Here is a 25,330-nt window from a genome sequence, read left to right as displayed (position 1 = left end):
TTTGGATGTGTGCTTAGGGTCATTGTCGTGTTGAAAGGTGAAATTCCTCTTCATCTTCAGCTTTCTAGTAGATGCCTGAAGGTTTTGGGGCAAAAGTGACTGGTATTTGAAACTGTCCATAATTCCCTCCACCTTGACTAAAGCTCCAGTTACAGCTGAAGAAAAGCAACCCAAAGCATAATACTGTGCCACCACCATGCTTCACAATGGGGATGGTGTTCTTTTGGTGATGCAAAGTGTAGTTTTTGCACCAAACAGACCTTTTGGAATTTGGCCAAAAAGTTCAACCTTGGTCTCATCAGAGCATAACACATTTTCCCACGTGCTTTTGGGAGACTTGATGTATTGTTTTGCAAATTGTAGCCAGGCTTGGATGTTTTTTTGCTTAAGAAAAGGCTTCTGTCTTGCAATCCTACCCCATAGTCCAGACATATGGAGAATACAGGAGATTGTTGTCACATGTAGTACACAACCAGTACTTGCCAGAAATTCCTGCAGCTCCTTCAGTGTTGCTATAGGTCTCTTGGCAGCTTCCCTCACCAGTTTTTGTATTGTCTTTTCATCAATTTTGGAGGGATATCCAGCTGTTTGCGACAGTACTGATGTCCTATATTTTCTCCATGTTTTGATGACTGTCTTCATTGTATTCCATGGTATATATAATGCTGTGGAAATTTTGTTTCACCCTTCTCCTGATTAATACCTTTCAATAGTGAGATCCCTTTGATGCTTTGTAAGTTCTCTGTGAACCATGGCTTTTGCTGTAGCAGGCAACTGAGTAAATGTCAGGAAAATCCTACTAGGACAGCTGTACTTTATTTGGGGTTAATCAGAGTCTAATTGATGGCAGGTGTGTACCCAAGAAGACTGAATGCTATAATTAAATTAAAAGGTGCTTCAATAATGTATTAGTTTAAGGGTGTGCACACTTATGCAACCAGCTTATTGTACATTTTTTTTCTTTATATTTTTTACCCTAACAGATTTCTTTGTTTTTCAATTGAATTGTACAGGGTATACGTCACATTAAAGGTAGGAAAAGTTTTTAAATGATTTATTGTGGTCTCATTTTTTATATCACAAAAACTTAGCATTTTAACAGAGGTGTGTACACTTTTTATATGCACTGTATGTTAAAGAGGTTAAGTAAGGGGCTCAAATGGGTTATATTTGGCACCGATAATTAGACAAGCTGGTGTATTATGAGAGGTCCATGGATGAAGTGTTTTTTAGCTTTTGCGAAGAGTGAGAGAACTTGTTCCACAGTAGGTAAAGGGGTGTCTGGGATTGTGGAATCTGAAGAACAGCTGTTACTGTGGGCTGAGTATAATTTGTAATAAATTTATCAGCTAGGACATTAACTATTTCCTTTGGGGCATGTTGTACAGTATTATTCTTTACTTGCTCCAAACATTGCTGGTTGTTGGTTCTTACCATCAAGTTATAGCTGAAGACTTGTAGCTATTTTTGATTTTATGAATCACTTTTAAGTTCATATTCGGCTTGGAGCTTTATAATGGTTCCCTTAAGCTCTTTGTTTGCTGACATGTGCTGTTAGGATAGGTAGAAGGACACTTCTCATAAGCATTAGACAATTTCTTTATATTGTTATATAATTCATCTATGTGGGTATTTGATCATAGCGGTTTGTTTTCAAATTTCTCATTTTATTTGGTGCAGAAGCGACTGCTTTTTCAGTGTCACTATTTAAGTGGTAGTAGAAGTCAGTGTTTTTGGTGGCAACTTTAGCGGTAGGATCCTTCGGAGGAGGGTTACAGATTAATTTATTTAGATTATTAAATAACTAAAGATGGTTTGTGTTTCTGTTTGTCAGCTTCATTTAAAGGAAAAGGTCATAGAATTATGGTCTGATTTAACAAGGCAGGGAGATACATACGGAGATGTGCAAGAAGTGGCCATATTTGTGAGGACTAGATCCAGTAAACTGTAGTCCCTAGTAAGATGGTTAGTGATGTATAAAAGGGTTAACATTTATAATGCCAGTGAAGCACTGGGCATGCTGACCAGTGGCAGTGTAGTTCAGCCAGTTGCATTGAAGGATAGTTGACGAACCCTATTTGAAAAGTGTTGGGTTTAATGGAGATTTAAGTTAGTGTTATGATAGCTATGCTCAGAAGGGGACATAGAGGGTGTTCTACAATTGATATGAAGTGGTAATTAGTCTTGTATACAGTGATTTGGATGTCTAGGAGTTCACATGGGATATCCCAAGGAATCTGTCATGAGGTGATTATATCTTTGACAAATAAGACACTTCCCCACACTTTCTAGTAGGTGTAAATATATGGCAAGCACTATATCTAGGAAGAAAGAGAATGCTGTCATTGTACTGAAGTCATGTTTCTGTAACTATTCATGTTCTCATTGTGCAGGAGATCCTCAAATTCAGGCATTTTTTAAGACTCCTGGGATTGAGTAGAGCCTTATTAATGTGTTCCAAATTAGAACTTACTATGTTGGAATATCCATCCCATGACCTCTGCCCAGAAAATAGCACTATGGGAATGCAAAAGCCTTGGTAGATAACCCTGTTATCAGTATACAGCAGGAGGTTTGAGCTAGACCTGTACATAACTCTGTTATCGGCGTACAGCAGGAGATTTGAGCTCGACCTGTAGATAACCCTGTTACCAGCATACAGCAGGAGGTTTGAGCTAGACCTGTACATAACTCTGTTATCGGCGTACAGCAGGAGATTTGAGCTAGATGTATAGGTAACCCTGTTATCAGCATACAGCAGGAGATTTGAGCTAGACCTGTAGGTAACTCTGTTATCAGCATACAGCAGGAGATTTGAGCTAGACCTGTAGGTGACCCTGTTATCAGTGTATAACAGGAGATTTGAGCTAGACCTGTAGGTAACTCTGTTATCAGCGTACAGAAGGAGATTTGAGCTAGACCTATAGGTAACCCTGTTATCAGCATACAGCAGGAGATTTGAGCTAGACCTGTAGGTAACTCTGTTATCAGCATACAGCAGGAGATTTGAGTTGGACCTGTAGGTGACCCTGTTATCAGTGTATAACAGGAGATTTGAGCTAGACCTGTAGGTGACCCTGTTATCAGTGTATAACAGGAGATTTGAGCTAGACCTATAGGTAACCTTGTTAGCATACAGCAGGAGATTTGAGCTAGACCTGTAGGTAACTCTGTTATCAGCATGCAGCAGGAGATTTGAGCAAGACCTGTAGGTAACCCTGTTTTCAGTGTAAAGCAGGAGATTTGTGCTAGACCTGTAGGTAACCCTGTTATTGGTGTATAGCAGGAGATTTGAGCTAGACCTGTTAGTAACCCTGTTATCGGTGTATAGCAGGAGATTTGAACTAGACCTGTAGGTAACTCTGTTATCAGCGTAAAGCAGGAGATTTGAGCTAGACCTGTAATAACCTTGTTATCAGCATACAGCAGGAGATTTGAGTTGGACCTGTAGGTAACCCTGTTATCAGTGTATAGCAAGAGATTTGAGCTAGACCTGTAGGTAACCATGTTATCAGCATACAGCAGGAGATTTGAGCTAGACTTGTAGATAACTCTGTGATCAGCATACAGCAGGAGAACCCTGTTATCAGTGTATAGCAGGAGATTTGAGCTGGACATCCAATGGAGTAGGGCTAAGACATCTGCTTGCAGGTTTTTCTGGATGTTGGGTATTGAGTTGTTTGTGCAAAATAGCACTGTGTCATTTGCATAGAGAAGGAAGCATTTAGTCCAGAAATCTTCATGGCCAGAAACATCTGGGGTCTTTCAAAGTTGGACAATGTAGTATATAGGTTCATAGGTAAGCACTATGCAGTCAGTCTGCAGACCATTATAATTCTGGCCTGCAGCTCCTAGGAGAGCAAGACAAGATAGACCAATATAGGGAAGAATTTGATGCTACCATCCAATTATCTTGGTTTACTGTGAAAGTTGTAATGCTGCTGCTGTGTTTGATATGCAGTAGGTTTGTTATGGAGGATAGGGATTTGTTGGGGTATGACTTTAGCACAGCAGTGTGTCTTGTTGATCTACTGATTAAGGATTAGATCTATCAACTAGGTATTTGAGATACAATTTGGGGGTTGGATCCTTCATGGTTTGAAAGTCTAGATACATATGTCCATGGAGAAGTTTATAGGAAACTGAATACAGAGATAAGCTACCAGTCTGTCCTGATAACTAAGATGTTTGAGGCCACTAATGATCTTAATTATGAGTTTCTGAGTCCTCTCAAGTTGAGTAACATATTTAAACAAGTACAGTACCAAAAGGTGCATTATATTCAATAATAGGTCTGAAAAGGTAAAAGTAAATAAATGGTAATTAAGACGACTTTGGATCTAGTGGAGATGTCTTTGAAAATTAGATAGGTCAGATAAAAAGCTTTCTGAACCACTGTGGAGACATGCTGGTCGGAGGATAAGAAGTCATCAACAAGAGTGCCTGTATCCCTTATGACAGTGTCAAGGGGGAAGTGTCACTGCTGTGGAATGTAAAAATATTTTGTTTATCAAAATGAGCTATGTTACATTTATTTTGTATTTAATTTGAGTCTGATATCCTCATAAGAATGGTTAACATGCTCTAACTCATGTTGGAGTAATTGTGAGTCACTGGAAAATCAAATAATAGTGAATTTGATAACCATAGGCCAGGAGTGCTGACCTTAAGGACTGAAAAATAGATGTCAAATAGGAGAGGGCCCAACACTGTGCCCTCCGGTATATCACTGGTAACCTTTTTGCTTTCACTAAAAAGCACATGCAATTGTAACCACACTAGTTCTGTCAGAACATGTTGGTTAACTACTGCACAATATAATGATTTGTGTTTGGATTTACAAGTTTCTCAATAATGCTTGCATGAGGAATAGTGCCAAACTCCTTGGCCAGGTCTAGATTTATGTTGTGTACTGCATAACCACTATGCACTGCATTGGTTACTTTTTCAAAGAAATTAATGATAATAAAAACCAGGTCCTTCCTTTGACGGCACCAAATTGATAAGGGTCTTAGGGTTAAGAGATTTTTATTACCCAGATTAATGAGGCCTGAGAAAATGTTCCAGACTTTAGAAATGAGGCTAGTAAGACTAATGGGTCTTTAGTTATCACAGTCTGTGGTTGAGCCACCCTTGTGTAATAGCATTTTAGGGTTAGGGTCAGGATTAGGTTGGGGGATGTAGTGTTTGTGTGTTTGTGAATATTTGTGTCTCTGAGTGTGTCTTGTGTAGTGGCAGTGGTATAGGAAGGTATGGTGTAGGGTTAGGGTTGAGGGAAGGAGCAGCGTTAGGATTAGCACTCATTACTAAGGTCACGCAGGAGTTATTAATGGGTAATAACCCTAATGCTGCCCCTTCCCTCAACACTAACCCTACACATTACCTTCCTAAAAGTGTACTGTAACACTGCCAGTATTCAGAAGAATATGAGGCTACTGTTATTGGTGGTGGTGGTGGTGGTGGGGGGGTAGTGTTAATATCGGGAGAGGAAATAGTTTTCCTTTCCTGACATTATTCCATTCAGTGTTTTGTGTTCAGTATTTGGTGTTTTTAATTGAACATTAAAGCACAGTTCAGTCATACATAATAGAACCATATATATATATATATATATATATATATATATATATATATATATATATATATATGTTAATACTACCTTATTTTAAAGTAAATGGCTTTAAACTGGCTTAAACTCAACAGAAACAAATGCATATGGTGTATAAATATAGAAAGTACTAGAATGTTTAGTAAGTTGTGGTATTGATATGCATTGTACAAAGAATGAAAGATCAATTTCAATTTTTTCATGCTAGTGATTTTTACTGAAATGTCTGTTACAAGGAAATAATCGAATCTGGTTAGTGACTATGCCACACACATTTTGGATGAGTAAGACAGATGAAAAAGTTGTTTAGCTAGGTAAAATTGTGAAATAAATTTGAAGCAATTTGGCTAACATGGCATATGTATAAAGATATGTTTGATCTGGTAAACGATATATGTCATGGAATTGTACTATAATTACTGGAAATACATGATGTCATTAAACCTGCATCATCTCCATGAATATGCAGAATTTACATTTTAGTAAACTAAAGGCTGGGATTTTTCATCCTGCTACTATGTACAGTATTTAGTTATGGTTATTAAATTATAATTAATTTCATTTGTTAAAAAAGTATTGAGATATAAGGTGCAACTGTGAGCACTGAAGTAAGAGTTGCAGTATCCAGTGAATGCTTTGTTTTAGGGTTGTAGAGAATATGGAAATGTTATAGGGGTATGCAGTATGTGAAGAATCTGCATATTACTCTTATAACTGTGAATTAACATTATATAAGAGTTAGAGTGATGTGAATGCTAAAATCTTGCTATTATTTATTCCTTCTGGATACTAATAAAGAGTAATTAAAAAAATTCATCTGCAGAGAGAATTTGGGGGGGGGGTGATATCGAGTTTGGCTATGGATGGGGCTGTGCATGCAAGGGTGGAATTACTGGCATATTGACCTAAATTAGCATGGTGGGTGGCAGTTTGTAGCTTGTTTATGAAAATGTTGAAAAGAAGCATTGCTTATGTTGAGCTGACAGTAACTGTTTGAAAAGTTGAGAGCTTCTGTTGCCATTTAACTTGTTGCTTCCTGTCAGATAGGTAGCGGGGGAACTGAGTGATGGAGACCATCTGAGGAGAGCTCAGGCAAAAGCTATTAATGGTATATAGTGTCAAATGATTTAGATAAATCTAGGAAAATGGTTGACACTGGTTTGCCATTTTTCCTAGTATTGGTAAAATTAAGAAGAGCAGTTGTATATGGTAGGCTTTGAACCCCTGCAGAGATATGGAGAAAAGGTTATTTGAACTGAGGTACTGCAAGTTAGTATGGATGTACCTCTCTCTAATTTTTGACAAAGCAGATAGGATTGCCTTTGGTCTACAGTTATTACACTATGTAGATGTTCATAGGTTCATAGGTTCATAGGTTCATACTAGGCTATCTGCCCGAGGGCATTTACAAGCCTAGCCCATCGTTTTGTGGCTTACGCCACCCCTTTAGTATGGGGAACTATACCCATTATTTTGCTGTGCCTCTGTCGAGCAGTGACACTGAGGTAATCCCTGGGGTATATCTGCGATCTCCCATCCATTGGTCAAGATTTCTCTTGAACAAGGCCAGCGAGGTGCTCTGCCTCACATATACCGGGATTTTGTTCCACAGCATAGGGAGTCTTTGGGTGATGAATCTATCCCTCCAGCACGTCCTATTAATAGCCGTGTCGAGGTTTAAGTCTCCCGCCTTGTGGCTCTGATGGATCTAGATTTTTGAGGTGAAGCATATTCATCAAATCTGGGTTTGACATGGCCTTGTATGTTAGGCAAAGGTCACCTCTGGGCAAGCGGTAGGCGACTGAATAGAGCTGGAGTTCTTTCAGTCGGGCAGCATAGGACAGATTTTTGAGACCCTTTATCCTTTTGGTGAGGAACTTTTGTGGCCTCTCCAGCTGCTGCAAGTGTCGGGTCAGATACATTCCGAATGGGGCATTGTACTCAATCATTGGTCTGATGAGTGATGAGTAGAGGGAGACAATGACCTCCCTTGATCTAGATGAGAATCCCTTCATGATAAGGTGGGCAATGTAGAAGGTCTTCCTAACTACTTTAGCTACATGGGTGTCGAATGACAGACTACTATCAACCTGGGTCCCCAGGTCCCTGATAACTTCTTCTGTGCTCAGTGGATTGCCACCTATTTGGTAGCTAGGGTAACCTTGTTTTTCCCGAAGGGTATGACTATGCATTTTTGGCATTTAACTTTAGGCCATGGCTCTGGCACCAGTTATCCATTTCTGTGAGACCCTTCTGAAGGATATCTGTGTCAGATGTGTTTTCTACTATGGCGCCCAGTTTGCAGTCATCTGCAAACTTTTGTCAGCCATAACCCTCCTGTGTTTGCTTGTACTTCAGAGAAGTAGATGCCAAACAAGAGTGGGCCCAGGACTGAGCCCTGTGGGACACCACTTGTGACAGGCTTTGAGTATGACATGGCGCCAGCAACTCTGACCCTGTGGGTTCTGTCACTCAGCCAGTTTGCAACCCATCTTGTGATGTATGGGTTAATATTTAAGCTGATGAGTTTTTCAATGATACCCGAGTGGGGTATTGTATCGAAGGCCTTCGCCAGATCGAGGTAGGCTGTATGGAATGCCTTTCCCTCATCAATGGCTTTGGTGACTGTTTCAAAAAAGTCAACCAAGTTTAAAAGGCATGATCTGCCTTTGACAAAGCCAAACTGGGTTGGATCCAAAGTCTGCAAATTCCCTATGTCTTTATTTATGAGGTCCATTATGATCCTCTCCATGGCTTTGCAGATAAGGCTTGTCAAGCTAATGGGCCGGTAATTTCCAGGGTCGGTGGAGGCACCGCCTTTGTGAAGTGGGACCACAGTTGCAGTGCGCCACTCCCTGGGTGCGTATCCAGAGGTAAGACTTTGATTAAACAGCTGTCCTAGCTGTGGGTTTAATTCCTCATTGAGTTCGTGGAGCACACAGCCGGGGACACCATCAGGTCCCATGGATGCTGTGTTTTTTGCTTTGGAGAGAGCAGTTCTCACTTGGGCGTTGGAGATGTTTGGGGGGCTGCAATCGTTTGGTCTAGATATCTCTCCTCTTGGGGGGGAGGGGGGGGGAGTTTGCACTGAACCTGTCAGCCAGTATGTTGGCAATGTCCGTAGGATCAGTAATCTTCACATCATTTTGAACTAGTTCTGAGCATATCTGGGAGTTTCCTCCCAGGTTTCTAACATAGCTAAAGAAGGCCTTATGATTGTCTTTTGAGTCTTTAGCTATTTTTCTCTCAAAATTTGCTTTGGATGATTTTATGAGAGCTCTTAGTTTTTTACTTATAGTGATCAAGGGTGTCTTACCTTTTAAGGATTTTGCTCTATCTTGTAGTAGCTTCCTCCTTTTGTTGTAGAGTTTGTTGATGGCTGGGGTCCACCAGACTGGACACTTGCCTTTGGTACAAAGAGTCTTTGTTTTGCTTGGGATTGCCTTATCCATGCAGTCCTGCAGGTGCTGGTAGAAGGCATTTGTAAGTGATTCAGCGGCTTGTGTACTGTTTTCCACCGGCTCGGGGGCCTTAAAGGAGACCACACTAGTCTTTAGAAGTGTGAAGTCGGCTTTCGAGAAGTTCTTTACTGTGGTCTTTTTTATTTCAGGTGGGGGTGGGATGAGGACCTCCAGCGAGATTAGTTTGTGATCTGATCTCACCAGTGAGGGGTATACTTCCGGTGTTGAACATTGTGCTCCCATGTTCGTGATGATGAGGTCAAGTATGTTATCTCCTCTTGTGGGGATGGTAACTAGTTGTTCCATGGCATTTGAGTTTATGAATTCCAGGAACTTTTGGGCTAGGGTGTTTGGGCTTGAGTAGTGTTCCCAGTCTATATTAGGGTAATTGAAGTCACCTAGTATGATGGTGTTTGGTGATACATTTATCCCCTCTAGTGTTTTCAGGAAGGCCATGTGAGGTTCCTGAGTTTGTGAGGGTGGCCTGTAACATGCTACAATTTGCAGAGCAGTCTTGCCTATGGTTAATTGCACCTGGATGGTCTCTGATGCATCGTGCGTTGCCACCAGTCTTGAGGTGTGGGTGTCCTTGATGAATATGGATACCCCCCTCCTTTCTTGGTATTGTCCGGATTTTGGGGCCGGAACGCATGATATGAGGTAAAACCTGATAGTGCTGGGGTGCTCTCAGGAGCCTTGAACCAGGTTTCTGTCACAGCACAGACATCGATGTTCTCCATACTGAGAAGGGCCTCGAGTGCGTGCATTTTGAGATTCAGACTTCTGGCATTGAGCAGCATTACCCTTAGTTTTTTCCTTTTTTGTGTTCTAGGGTGGTAGGTTTAGAATTTGAGCCTTGCCTAAAAAGGCACTATGGGGGTGGCAAGAGCCTTTGCCAATATCCGGAATCCCAGGGTGACAGGTGCAAGCCATCCCTTGTGAAGCAGCGTGGCTTGTCCAGCATGTCATCCCAGGCAGACAGACACTGGATCCCCTTTGAATGACACCAGTGTTTAAGCCAATTGTTAAAGCTGATCATCTTATCTCTGTATTGTGGCATCATTCTTGGTGAAGGTAGGATACTGCTCAAGGTCAGGGTCATACCTGCCTGGGCTACATAATCAGAGAGCTCCTCAATGTCTCTTTTCATGTAGTCCAAGGAGGTACGTCTCAGGTCATTTACACCAGCGTGGACAATGACTGAGTCGGACTTGTACCTGCTGTTGAGAGACCTGAGTGCTTGCGTTATGTGGCGGATTCTAGCGCCCGACAGGCAGCTTACTGTGACCTTCTCCTTACTCAGTCTGGTGAGCGGGACGTCAGTGTGTCTGACTATGGAGTCACCAATGACTAGTGTGTCTGGCATTTTGTTTGGCCTTAAGGGCTGTGACTGTTTGACACTCTGACTGTGAGGTCTATGTGTTGCAGGTGATGTGTTCTGAGGTGGTGGTTGTTTGGGTGTCTGCTTTGGTGGCCTCTGCTGTTTTGGTAGATTTTTGATCAGAGCCTCCGAGTATGTCTTTGTGTGTTTATGTGTATGATTTGAGGTTGTGATGGTACTATGTGAGACTGGGTCTATAGTGTGTGTGGTAACCTTCTCCTCCTGACTGGTCTTGCCAGTCCTATGTTGAGAGAGCTCAGCCTCCAGTTTGGCCGTATAGTTGCATCTCTCGCATGTATTTGTGTTTTGTGGGAGGAGGAGAGGGTTGTCTGTGTACATGAGGCAATTGTAACATTGCCTCAATATTCCCAGGTTCACCAGCTGAGCAGGAGAGGACACTAGCAACTGATCCCTCGACATGCTAGAAGGAATAGACAAAAAAACTTTAAAGAAGATTCCGGGGACGTGGGTGACCGAGAAATGGGGGTTTGCCTTTTGGGGTACTATCTATGACAAGAGCGCCGTATCAAGGTAATAAGTACTGTAGGAGCAAGTGCTAGGTTTAACAGATAGAGAATAGTCTACTTGGAGTCAAGTAGCAATGATCTTTTTAGTTATAGGATACGCTGATTAGATCAGTAGTATAGTTCGAGGAATGTAGTTTTAAGGGAAAATTTGAAGAGTGTAATTTAGGTAGCCCTAATAGTTTAAATCTGCTTAACCGGCGCTGCCCTAGTGTGCAACAGTAGCAGCTCCGCGCTAAATCGCGCAAACGCGCGTTTAGCGTTTTTTATATCAGGGGGCTGAAAGAAGCTAGGAACTGGCCCAAAACGACCAATAAACTACAAGTTGCTGGCGAAACCTCACAAAACTGGACCAACAGGCAGCTCAATGCTTCCCACTCCCACTGGTAAGCAAGGGAACTTCCTCTCTTCCAAATTAGGTAAAGAATCAGTAACAGGAACTGCAAACAAAGCCCAGGGATCAGCAAGCTCTGAAACTGGACTATTCTAGCTTAGTAAGGCGGAAAACAAGAGATATTTTTTTTTTTTTTTTTTTTTTTCAGAAAACAAGCAGAAACAGATACAGTAAACACTTATAAATGCTATAAATCGGCTATCACAGCCTACACAAACAATTTGCAACAGTTACAGATTTTAAAAGTAACAAACTGAGAAACAATTGCAAAACAGAATAAATGCAGAAAAACAATAACAATGTATCAGCAAGCAGGCGAAATACAGTTGCTAGATAAATAGAAGTGGAAAGCCACAAAAATTATACTTAAATCAGGTAAAGTCACTTTTTTAGCTCTCTGAAGCTTGGATTACTCTGCTGGCCACCACGAGGATCTGTGCTGAGTAGGTACAAGCCAAAAAACGCGCGTTTAGCGTTTTTTATATCAGGGGGCTGAAAGAAGCTAGGAACTGGCCCAAAACGACCAATAAACTACAAGTTGCTGGCTGAAACCTCACAAAACTGGACCAACAGGCAGCTCAATGCTTCCCACTCCCACTGGTAAGCAAGGGAACTTCCTCTCTTCCAAATTAGGTAAAGAATCAGTAACAGGAACTGCAAACAAAGCCCAGGGATCAGTAAGCTCTGAAACTGGACTATTCTAGCTTAGTAAGGCGGGAAAACAAGAGATATTTTTTTTTTTTTCAGAAAACAAGCAGAAACAGATACAGTAAACACTTATAAATGCTATAAATCGGCTATCACAGCCTACACAAACAATTTGCAACAGTTACAGATTTTAAAAGTAACAAACTGAGAAACAAGTGCAAAAACAGAATAAATGCAGAAAAAACAATAACAATGTATCAGCAAGCAGGCGAAATACAGTTGCTAGATAAATAGAAGTGGAAAGCCACAAAAATTATACTTAAATCAGGTAAAGTCGCTTTTTTAGCTCTCTGAAGCTTGGATTACTCTGCTGGCCACCACGAGGATCTGTGCTGAGTAGGTACGTAGGTATGTGTCTCCTTTGTGTACTGGTATAATGTACGATTTTCCCCAAATTAAATGGTGACATCATTTTTCAGATATGGATCTGTTTATCAGAATGGAGACTGGGAAAGTTAAAGCTTCAGCAGCCATTTTAAGTAGTTAGTTGAGGGTTGATCAGCAGCCCAGAAGGTTGCTTTTAACTTAAGTAGGTGTTTTTTTTATAGCAGAAGTAGACACAGAAAAAAATTGCGAGTTTGTGACTGGACAGTATTTTGTGGGGATGGGGGAGGTGCTGCTATTGGGGAAAAATAGCACAAGTATAAGGAAGGATTTCAACGGTGAGGGAATTTGAGTTAGTAGTTGTCAGGGAGGGTGTAGTAGTGTGCCCAGGATGTAATAAATTCTTCAGAGATGATAGGAGCAACCATTGAATCTCCAGATTGCTTATTCTGTAGGAAGGTTTGTCCCAAGTAAATCAACTTATGCCAAAATCATGGACAGCAGTTTGGGAAGCCATCTACTCTGCAGAACTACCACAACGACAATATGCCCCTAAGCATTGAGCCACTTGTTCAGGATTTGGGAACTTGTGTGGAATTGGCCTAACTTTCAACCAAAATGTAACCACAAATTAAAATGAAAAAACACTGGCCATAAACCAAAAGGAACAATAAAATAAAATGGCTCAAACCAAAAATAAACCCTCTTTATTAAAACATTCAGTAAGCGCTTTCATCTTTCCACAGAACTTCTTCAGATTGAATGTAACCATTTCAAACACACCCTTTATACAATAATTAAAAATCACACTTTAGTGTCTAAGGCTCTTCCTTTTTAAATAAACTTTAATCTTTAAACTTTATAATCAAGGCAATTGTTTAGGAAGGTTTAAAGTTGTATTAGAGCAAATTAAAAATTATGAAGAACTCTTTTGATGCTGAAGGAAGAGCTTGATTGGAAAGAGTATGTGTGGCAATTAAGACTTGATGCTTGCCACCTACCTGGATTAAATGACAAAGAAAGTGTGAATGTTTATTTAAAAAGGAAGAGTCTTAGGGACTAATTATGTCATGTGGCTTTTAATTATTATATAAAGGGTGTGTTTGAAATGGTTACATTCAGTCTGAAGAAGTCCTGTGGAAAGATGAAAGCGCTTACTGAATGTTTTAATAGAGTTTTTATTTTTAGTTTGAGACATTTTATTTTATTGTTTCAACCAAAATGTGTTCACTATTGTAAGAAAATACTTCTATATTGCACCCTTTTACACAGACCTCATTTGGTCAGTCATTGAGTATGATACCCCCTTTGGCATATATCTGTCCAGGCATAAGCAACATCTGAGAATGCTCCCAGAGATGCCTTGATAAAAGGATGCAGGATCTAAAAATGTGTCCGTGAGCTGACTCTGAGCCCTGCCACTATAGTCTGTATCTTACCGCCTGCTAAGAGGTGACCTGTGTCTTGCATATAAAGCTTCATCCATATTAATACTGATGGATTATTAAGGGTGCAATATAGAAGTATTTTCTTACAACAGTGAACACATTTTGGTTGAAACAATAAAATAAAATGTCTCAAACTAAAAATAAAAACTCTATTAAAATATTCAGTAAGTTAAATGGTAACAGAACTACTATGTCTGTGGATGTAAATTTATTATGCAACATCAGTAGAACAGTTTGGAGGGACAGGTTTTATCTTGTACAGGATACCACTGTTCTGGAACAGACTCCCCATCGACAGAACACAAAGCTCATCCCAGTCCATTTTAAATTACAGCTTGTATCTGGATATGAAACAGAAAAGTTACTCCCTGTAGTTCCCCCTGTGCTACTGATGGACAGGGCAACTTCTTAGTGCTTTATCCTATGCATGGGTCCTCTCAAATTATTTTTGGTATGATCAAATTTATTCTCACTAGGGATAGTGTATAATTATTGACCATGGGATGGATAAGGCCAATCTAACACCAAGCGTGATAGGTTATTTCAAGCACAAGAAGGAAAACTGTATAGGATTAAAATGTCCACAAGGCCAGCTAGCCTGGTACTTAGGTATGACACTGAACAAAGTAAGAATACACTGGACAGTGGTGATTGAAGGCAGGGGTGCTTCCTTTAGCTAGGTGTCCATAATTGTGACTGTTTTAGTGTTGTAGATAATGAAAAAAGTACCTATTTGTTCATTTTTATAATTCCAGCATTAAGAAGTAAGATATTAATTGAGGATGAGTATGAAAGGGAATAAACAAAACTGAGTTGGAAATGGATTGCCTTCAGTATTGCAAGTCAGGAGAAGTAGAAAGTAAATAGTAGAAATAGAATAGTGCATTTTAAGGGGAAAATTGCTCCTCTCTAAAGGATGAGGAAAAACTGTTTAAATTATTGATTGGGACCAGTTCACACTGAGAAAAGAAAGCAGGAGTTTGGGTGGAGAAGATTTGGAATAAGAGAGTGCTAGAGGGAATGGAATACACATGCATATGTATATATGGATATGTATTAGTAATATCTTGTATGGGGAGAAGGTAGAAATAGCTTTTAAATGGATTTGGTAGTTTTACATTCCTATGGAAGTCAGCTAGGTAGTTGTTGTTGTACTAGTTAGAACAGTGATTGCCAGTTAATCCTGTGTAAAAGATTTACACAATACAGAACAGTCTTTCCTTAGATCTGAAGCTCATCATGCATTCTACCAAGGGTCCGTGCTGAAAAAAATTCATGGTTCCTGAGGTTTCGTAGCTCAGTTAAGGTATGTGATGGATGCAGCCTGTAGCATACTCCAATGCAGATTTTGTTTATGTATGTGTATAGTACGTAGAATATAGAAAAGGATATGCACTCTGCTGTCTTTTCTTCAGCTATAATATTCTCTTTCTCACATTTTCTTTAGAAGGTTTGCCCCTTGGGGTGCTATGGTTTTAAACCTTTTCTTCTTGACTATATCAGAGGTACACAAGAATACTTAGATTTTGTTTAATAATTGGTATTGTCAGGATTTGTGAGATATGACATCTTTGTCATGTCACTGATGCTGTTCTGCCCTTCTTTACTTCAGTTATGCAGTTTGTAGTACAGAGTCACTGTTGCTGTATGTGTTCATGTTCTAGTAACCAAGTCCCTTAGTCCTTCAAAGGAAAGAATATCTTAGACATATTTTAAAAATTTCTGCAGGTGACAATAATTTGTTATGTTGACCATATTTAACATGTCTTATTTCTGAATATCCAAATGGTTTATTGCCCCATATTTTGGCTTTCTGCTCTGTCCGCTACAAAAGCACTTGGTATCATTACAGTCAGGTATTTTATACAATGAAATATTTTGATAAATATTTGTGTTCTGTTACCATTATATCTGAAGTGCTAAACTGAATAAATGTTTATATTTGATACTTAGTTTTCTTTTTCAGAACACACTTATTGAACAAGATATGAAGGCACTGAATGCAGAACTTATGGAGTCATCTATGAAGGACATTTCAGGTCTCAGTTTCTTTGAACAACTTCATATCTCTCCTATTAAGGTAAGGTCCTTCATAAAAGTTATGTGGTATGTAAGTGAGACTAAGTTTTATGAAGCTGCTGTCCTAGTGGAAAGTAAAGTATGAGCATTGGCCTAGATCCAAAGTGTAACATATGAACAGAGGAAACTGATTTTGAAGTAATGCTGACTGATTCATTCTTAAAAAACATGACTCCTTTACTGTTGAGCAGAGACACAGAAGCGATCGTAGATAAGACTGGACCGACCAAGTGAGTCCTGACCTCACAGAATTCTGCCTTTGTAATATATGTAGTATTTCATGTTTTCCTCCTTTTCTTTATAGTTGCTATATACATGATTCACAACACTTCAATTCTTCAATATTTTCTAACTCAGAGAGTTTTGTGGGAAGCTGCTCTGCATACCCATAAACATCTCATTGAAAAATACTGATGAACATCTCTAATGAATCATTCCTCCTTTTTTTCCAAGTGTTGCCAATATGTTGTTTTCTAAAGTATGTTGCCCCTGAATTTTCTTGTTTTTTTTTTCCCGCTCCCTCATCTATATGAGATGTAAATGAGAAATTCCAGTGACTGGACTTGGTAAGGCCTTGTGTAATTTTGTGGACACCCTGAGCAGTCTTGGTACTATGTTATGTCCTTGCATTGATAACACTTCCAGCACTAAACATGATAATCATGATTAAGACCTAGCCATTCTTTATGCAGTGGAATAAGAACCTCTCTGGTTCTACCTGAGACTGTTTTTTCAGTTTGTAGAATGTTCCAACTTTCCTTGTGGCTTTTCACAATTATTTGCCTTTGGTATGTTCATTGAATTGTATACTCCCAGTGTCTCTCTTCATGTTATTGACAGTACTTCACCTGCACTGTGTAAACTTTGTCTGGGTTTTCTTTTACTCTTTCAGGGTATATTTCACAAAAGCTGCCAGTCACAAGATTACCATAGTGTTGCTAAGTTTTGTTTGTTTCAGTTTTAATGCATGTATCAATTCCTGAAGGTATTGGTGCCATACGCAGAAAGCTGTGCTTTTTCTCTTAAGCCCAAATCACAGTATCCCTTGCAATGATATTAGAGCCCCAACTCAGCCCTGTGTAATCTTAGCAGTACATCATCTGCAATTATCAGTTGTGCAGATGTGGAAAGTAGTGCACATGGCAGCATATGACTCTGAATCTCAGAACTTGTAATACTGCTAAAGGATTTTAGCATGGGGGCTGTTTCCTGAAATGGAGGACTAAACTTCTACATCCACCCACACCCCTGCAAGTTGTATGTAGTAAGTGTAAAAATGTACTTTGGAGGTCATCTCTCAATCTAGAACCACAAGAATTTTTAACAAAGCCAAAATAATGGGGCAAAGCATCATCATCATCACCTGATGACCGCTTCTTCTCCTATTCTGCTAGTGGGTAAGGCATCATCATCACCTGGTGATTGTACATAAATGGATATCACTGTTTATGTTGATATTCTTTCAATTACTGTAAATGTACATGCTTTCTACACTCTTACTGTATTTACCTCTATGCTCTGTATCTCTTCGGTCCTGAACTAAATTTCATATATATGTATATTAAATCTGTGTTAGCTCTTGCTTGGTCTCAGATGGAAATTGGTCAATTGTGATCAGGGATAGATTTGAAATGTTAATGTTCATTATTCTCACTGCAGCAGTGGCTTTTTGGCTATATGGGTTCTATCCTGGCCAGATTAAAACAACCAGCCAACTTCACAAAACCCTGGATTCCTCCAAGACTTTATCTCTGACTACTGTTTGGCCAGCCCCTTGGAGGAAAATCAACAGTCAGAGTGAATCAACTTCATTGTTTTTAGCTGCCTTCAAAGGAATTAGCGCTGATGCTTTACAGCAGCTGTCGGCCTTCAAGCTTCATTTCTGCCAGATAGGTCCCCACAGGGAGCCCTTCCATACAGAACGTGTTGCCTTTTTAAGAAAAAGCTGCTATATTTTATTTAGTAACTAGAAGGGGCATTTCATCTTTAAAAAAACATTTAGGGGCTAATTTGTGTTTAAAGTCTACTGCTTAGGTAAGCTGTTAATGTATAGATGTAAATTTTGAGGATTGGCAAGTATTCTAAACAGGCAGAAAATATTTTTAATATTTTTAGTGTTTATTTGCAGTTTAAGACAACCTACCTGTTATTTTTCTTGAAGTGTGTATTGAGTAGCAGTAGTTTATTTCTGACAGGATTTTTTGTTTTATACTTGTGCTTTTACAAAAAAGGGTCTGAGTGGGAAGTGTAGGTTTGTGTGTTCGCGTGTGTGCTTGTCTTTGATGCTTGAGAGCAGATGTTTGACAGCTTACCTTCTGTCTGACTCTGTTTAGCACTTCTTTCCAGCATTCAGACTTCTTCTTCAGCAGTAGCATGGATACTTAACTCTGGTCCAGCTGCACCTAGAAGTAAGAAACAGCACAGTCAACAGCCCTTGCAAGCTCAGACTGTGCCTCACATGTTAGTAAGTTTACCTGTAGAGGCCAGTTGGTGTTCCTCAGACCATTGTCCTTTCAGTCACCATGTAATGGAGTTTAACCACATCTTCTTCGTCTATTCCACTATCTGATTTGGACATGTGAGAACCATCATGTTTGTGTCTATGAGACACTCTAGGAATGCTTCTCAGGGCAACCAGGGAATGAGACGACTTTTTTTTTTTTTTTTCAAAAAAGATTTTTATTAAAATTTGAATAAAGAAATAAATTACATAAAGTGTTCCATTTTTTAACAATATTCAAAAAAGAAAAAAAAAACAGTCATTCTATATCTAACAAACAACATAACTATTTACAAATGACGTTCAGATAAATATCGAACTAAATTATTGGTTAGTTCATATACAATCAATAATTTTCTAGCAAGTCTAATACATTTTTCCACATATTAATTCTAGACATGTTTCTATTAGTTCTTGACTTAATGGTCAAAGGTTCCAGACTGCAAACTTCAGTAAGAAGGTTTTTGAATTCTTGAAACGTAGGGGAAGTTTCTGATTTCTAGTTAATTGTTATTATTTTTCTTGCTACTGCTAAAATAGTCCATATTAATGTATATTTAGGTCTTTTAACACTTTGATGTATTGGAGTGTTAAATATAATTAAAGATTTAGAAATCAAGAAATTATCTGTAAATAAACCTTGAAGAAAACTATTTATATCTTCCCAGTATTTTTTTTAGAAGTATGCAGTCATAGAACATACTTGACCAGTCAGCCTTTAATACTTCTTTGCATCTCCAACAATCATTGATGTTCTTATTGAATTTATTTAGAATTTGTGGTGTTATAAAGGATCTATGCATATATTTCCAGGTGTATAATTTCCACTTTAGGGAATATGTAGTGTAGTAAGCTGATTCTAATATATTTTGTTTGTCTTGATCTTTAGGAGCATAGTTAGTAATTATATTGAAATATTCCCAATATTTATCAGTATTTTGTTTGTGTGCTAATTTGTTTTTGTCAGTGTTTATATTTTGAATAAGTGTAGTCAAAAATAAAATAATTTTAGGTAATGGATATGCTAAATGTAAGGGAATTGATTCCAAATTATTTATAATATATTGTCTACATTCCTGTATACATAGCCATGAGTTAGAGTCTATGTCATATTCAAATTTTAGTTCCTCAAGAGACTTTATCCTATCTTTGTCTATTAATTGAGACCAATAAATAAGATGTTTCTCTTTGAATAATAGCATTTTTGAATTATCTATCGTGGTTAATATACCTTGAGTAAAAGCAATTGGGAAAAGAAGGAAAATCCATGTTTTATAATTAGTGAATTTGAAAATAAAGTACCTAAATGTTTTTAGGATGAGTAGCAAATAATTTGATTTATTTAACTTATATGATTGTACTGTAAAGATATCTTTTAATATCCACAAAATAGGATTATTTAACATTAGTGTTTTTTGAATGTTTAGTTTATTAGAAGAGTCCCATGCTAACGAGATTAAATATTGTTTCCATTTAGAAGAATATGTAATATTGATTTGAAAGGAGACTATGTTAATAATCGAGGATAATGTATATAATTCCAAGTTATGAAATCTTATACCACCATTTGTCCAGTCATTTATATGATGTTGCAAAGCTATTCTGGATTTATTAGGATACCATAGAAATTTCAATAACAAAGAATTAAATTTTTTAATTATCGTTTTAGGGGGAATTAATGAAAGTGATTGAATAATATAAAGCATTTTAGGAAGAGTAGTCATTTTTATAATAGAAAGCCTTTCATCCATGGAAAAGAGTAAATTATTCCATTTTTTATAGAATCTTCAATTTTGCTTAAGCAATTAAAGTTTAATTGAATGATATATTTTATGTTATTGGTAATCAGTATTCCTAAATATATTATCTGATTATTTTGAGGTATAAGTTTTTATACTTTTGTTGAATTGTGTTTTGTTTTAGATTAATTGGGATGATTTGAGTTTTATTGTTATTAAAACTTAAACCTGATATTTTTTGAAATGTATTAATATTTTTAAATATGGCAGGAATATATCTGTAGTTTTCTCCTACTGTTACCAGAATATCATCAGCAAATAATTGAATTTTAGATGAAGTACCTGAATTTAACTTATAACCTTCAATGTTTTCATCATCTCTTACTAAATTGGCCCATGGTTCCATAATCAATGTAAATAAAAAGGGGGATAAAGGACATCCCTGTTTAGTCCCTCTTGTAATAGGAATGTTTTCTGATATGACAGTGCCAATTTTGATATCTGCCTCACTCCCTTTATATAAGTTTGTTATAAGATTTATAAACGTATCCGAGAAATTCAATTCGTCTAGCAAAATAAATAAATAGTCCCAATTAACTGAATCAAAGCCACAATTTATATCTAAACCTATTAAAGTTAAAGTTTTATTAGAGGTTTATGCTGAATCTATCAAAGTAATTGTTCTTCTTATATTGTCATAAGTAGTTCTATTTACAATAAAACCTGTCTGATCATCATTTACTAGTGATGGCAAAAAACTTTTAATCTCTCAGCATAGATGGACATAAACATTTTGTAATCTTTATTTAATAAAGAGATTGGTCTTTGTGAAGAACATTTAGTAGGATCTCTGTTTGATTTGATTATTGGTGAGATAAAGCTATATTTCCAAGAAGGGGGTGTGAAGATGTTGCTTTGGGAAATATTAAATACTTTATGCATAATATTTAAAGCAGATTTAGGTAATAATTTATATATTTTTGGGATAATGCCATCATTCCTGGGGGCTTTGTGTAATTTAAATTTTGTTATCCGGTTTTGTATATCTTGTAAAGAAATAGATTTGTCTATATTATTAGTTTGATCTCTTGATAATCTATATTTAGTATACTTTGTTATAAATGTCTTAATCAAATCTTTTGAATCCGTTATGTGGGAATTCTGATTTATCTTATGAAATAATTCTTTGAATTCCAGTAAAATATTGTGTATATTAGATACAAGTTTCTTCTTTTTTGGGGAATAGATCTCCTTAATATGGTTGAGTTTTTTAAGTCTTTTTGTTTTATTTGCCAAGATATTTAAAGATCTAGGGTTCGATGAGAAGGTTATAAATTAGAATTTCTCTGTTCTGATTTTTGTTTTATGGTTTAAGATCTCAAGGTATTTTGTATTTAGTATATTTATTTATTTCTCTTTGTTTTTTCTATCAGTATTACTATCTAAGTTAGGTTTTAGCTTATCTAATTTACATTGTAGATCTAATAATTCTTTGTCCCAGGATTTTCTTTTATTCTTATACCACGAGCGAATTCTCCCATATAGGAAGGCTTTTAAGGCATCCCAAATATAAACTTCTGATATATTATTAGTATTATTTAATGTGATAAAGTCTTGTATCTCTAAAAGTAAAAATTCTTTAAATTCTTTCAAATTAGTTATGTATGCCAGTATTCTTTTAATTATAACAGTGTGATTTGTTTTGATTAGTAATTCAAAAGTTATTGAGTTGTGATCGAATAAGGGACATGAAATAACCTTTACTTTAATTAAATCATCTGTTAATTCTTTTGATATTAGAATTCTGTCTATTCTGGAGTTTGTTTTATGTCTGTGGGAGTAATGAGTGTATGGAAGGGAGTCTAAATCAGCAAGGCTATTTATATCTTTCAATATAAATGATTGCATAAAGTTCAATAGTAATTTAGCTGAAGTTTAAATTTTTCTTTTTACTGAGGAGTTAGTATCTTCATCATTTAATATACAATTAAAATCACCTGCTGTTATTAAATTACTTTTAGGGAGACTATTTTATTTAAATGCATTTTAACAATGTTTGAACCAATACCTGGAATCCAATATATATTTATTAAAGTATATCTTTTTTGGTTTAGTTCTATTGTGACTGAACAAGGAATGAGACTTCTTGATGGGGCTCAAATGCCATATCCTAGTCAGTTGTCTTCCAGGTCATTGCCTACAAAGCAAAAAACAGAAAATTAGACATTTCTGTTCATAATGATGATTATCCTACCTTAGCTAGGCAGTTATTACAGGCTGTTAATCCTGGTGCTCAGAAATCCTTACCTGTAGTTATTGTCAGTAAACCAATTCCTGAGGAAAAATTTTCAGACAGTTCTGACATTTATTTGTTTGTTGACCGGGATAGTCTAACTTAGCTAGTGCCCTTTTCAAGCGGAGGCCCAGGAGACAAGCTCCACAATCATATACAGTAGAATAACACATTAACAAATAAAGCAAATCCTTAAGTGGCTAATGAGAATAAACAAAGTGTTACACTACAAGATTAGACAGATATTGGTTTGTACAATTTATACACAGAGCATAATAAATGCAGTTTGTAAGAACTATTTACAAGATACAAATCATAATGTACAAGAGAACAGATAGTAAGTTTTGAAGCAAATTTGTTTTGTACAGGCAATGTCCAGAGCATAATAAACAAACTTTATCACCTAGTTCAGTAAGACTATTTTATGACAGTTCCTTTATGGTATTTAAGACTAAGATGCTGTAGTCGGGGGATAGTAAGCCTGAGAGCAAATTTTAAAAGTAGGGGGAAGAAGTAAAGAAATTTAGAGAGGACAGAAGAGAGAGCAAAGGGAGGAGGAGTGAAGGTTCAAAAAGTGGTAAGATTGAGAGGAAGGTATTAGGGTAAGGGAAGGTAGATGATCTGTGTGAAGATATTGTTTAGAAGTTCAGGGAGGATGTTTTCAGTGGCATGTCCAGGTCTTTATTAGAAAGTCCACACCAGACTACAAAGCCAGCGAAAAAGATGCCACCAATCTTGTATTAAATTGTTTATTCACACTGAATAACACTCTGGCGCCTTGGCATAGCCTTCCTGGAGTTACAAAATATGCCACACCATGCATCTATATATATCTCACACACACATCACTTAAATACAATTAATTAATCCTCTAATTAGTCAACCATTTATTAGAAAGTCTTTGAGAGCATTCTTGAATTCATGAAAATTGTTTATTTTATCTAATAGACAGGGGAAGTTTGCTCCATGAGAGCAAAGGGGTGCAACTGTAGAGATTTTGTCCAGTCTATCTTTTTGGCTTGTAAATTTCTAATAGAGTTTGATCAGAGCTTCTGAGGATCCTGGGAGGAGTGTAGAGAGAGACAAGTGAGGAAATATCTGAGCAGAAGGAGGGCTTGTAGAGGATGGAATGAATGAGGGTAGTTGAGAGAGAAGGAGTTGGTGGAGGAATTATAGCCATTTTAAGGTCTTGAGAGTATGAAAGCTGTGAATTTGGAGGTTTGGTTCGCAGCAAATCTGACAACTGTATTGTAAGTGGTTTCAAGTTTAGTTAGAGAGGACTGCAACTTGGTAAGGATTTGTGAGCCATAGAAGAGACTAGGGAGAAGGTAGGCATGGGTAAGAGAGAATCGAGAGTCATTAGTTAGGAATTTTTTATTTCTGTACAGCAAACCTAGCTTTTGGTGTGTTTCCTTGATGCAATGGAGTACATGAAGGTCAAATTTGAGTTGGTCGCCTATGATGGCACCCAGAAGCATGGTGCGTGTTTCAACCATGATAGTAGTATTGTGAAGGGATGCAATAGAGAAAGAGAGTTTAAGGTGGATGAGAGATTTAGGAAGGAAAAGCAGAAGTTTGGTCTTTTTAAGATTTAGTATTAGCTTATTTGAGAGCCAGGTTTCAATAGATTTGAAGGATTTTTGGGTAAAAGTGTGCAGACCAGAGAAGTTATCTGAGATGGTGATGACTGAGGAGTAGTCAGCATATTGTATGAGAGATGATTGAGGGCAGGATGCGCATAGGCGATTAGTAAAGATGTTGAACAATAAGTAGATCAAGAGTATTGATCCTTGAGGGACTCCCAACTTGATGGGGAGTGCAGGTGATCGTGAAGAGAGCCATTTAACAGATTGCTGTCTTTCGGATAGGTAGCTAGCAAATCAGCATATTGTTGAACTTGAAAGACTGAGGTCAGAGTTTAGCAAGGAGCATGAGGTGAAAGAGAGTGTTGAAAGCTTTGGAGAGGTCTACGAAGAAACAGGAAATGAGTTTGTTGTCTCTGGCTAGTGAAATCGTGTTAGTGAAGGAAATGAAGGATGTTGTGGTACTATGATTAGGGCAGAAGCCATATTGGGTGGGGGTTAGTAGGTTTTCATGGATTAGATAGCCCAGGATTTGTTTATGGACACATTTTCCTGTGTTTTAGAGAGAGGAGATGGAATTCTTATTGGCCTGTAGTTTGACAGTTCAGTGGAGTTGCCTCCTTTGTGAATGGGTAGAGTATAAAATTGTTTCCCGATTGGGGGTACTGTGGATTTACTTATGGAGTGGTTGATAATGATGGATATGGGATAGACTATTGAGTTAGCAGCTGTCTGTAGGAAGACTTGGCAGTAGGTCATCAGCTGAAGAGGAGCATGGTTTAAGCTTAAGTAGTAGGTGTTGTATGTAACTCGCAGGTACTGGTTTTAGACAGAAGGTGTTTTGTTTAGTGGTGGTCAGATGGTGAGGGGGGGGTTAAAGGAATTCAGAGTTTGCATAAGTTTACAGATAGCCTCTATGAAGTAGGAGTTAAAAATGGATGCAGTTTCTGTGGGAGTATTGTCTGGGCAGGGGATAGGAGTTGGGTTGCTTGGGTGAAGTATTTGATTGAGTCCCAGTATTTTTGGGGGTTACTGGTGTGTAAGTATGAGGTTTATTGTAAAAGTGTTTTTTGTCTTCATTGACATGTTGTATGGTAAGGTTGCAAAGTTCCTTGTAAGTTTGTAGGTGGGGATTTAGTTTTAGTCCAGACTTACCAGGCATTGTCATTTTTATGCATAAGAGAACGTGTAGTCTGAGATAACCAGGGGGAACTAAAGGACTTAATTCCAATTATTCATAGGAGGACGAGGGAGTTCAGTGTGTTTAGAAATATGGAGTTATTTTTTG

At 37.7% G+C, this 25,330-nt stretch overlaps 1 protein-coding gene across 1 annotated transcript in view; it reads left to right on the top strand.

The window, feature by feature from the left end:
- The window catches only part of VPS13C (vacuolar protein sorting 13 homolog C), a 6,956,796-nt gene that overhangs the window by 6,014,791 nt on the left and 916,675 nt on the right, over window positions 1–25,330 (top strand). Inside the window, exon 73 of the mRNA XM_044076309.1 lies at window positions 15,815–15,928. Within this exon, the coding sequence (XP_043932244.1) occupies window positions 15,815–15,928 (114 nt within the window). The remainder of the gene's footprint in view (window positions 1–15,814; window positions 15,929–25,330) is intronic.

The sequence above is a fragment of the Protopterus annectens genome, chromosome 7.part0, assembly GCF_019279795.1.
Source record: "Protopterus annectens isolate FY-2018-M chromosome 7.part0, PAN1.0, whole genome shotgun sequence".
In the NCBI taxonomy this organism is placed as follows: domain Eukaryota; kingdom Metazoa; phylum Chordata; order Ceratodontiformes; family Protopteridae; genus Protopterus; species Protopterus annectens.
The sequence above is the reverse complement of the archived record's forward strand: the minus strand, read 5'-3'. Positions and strand labels throughout refer to the sequence as shown.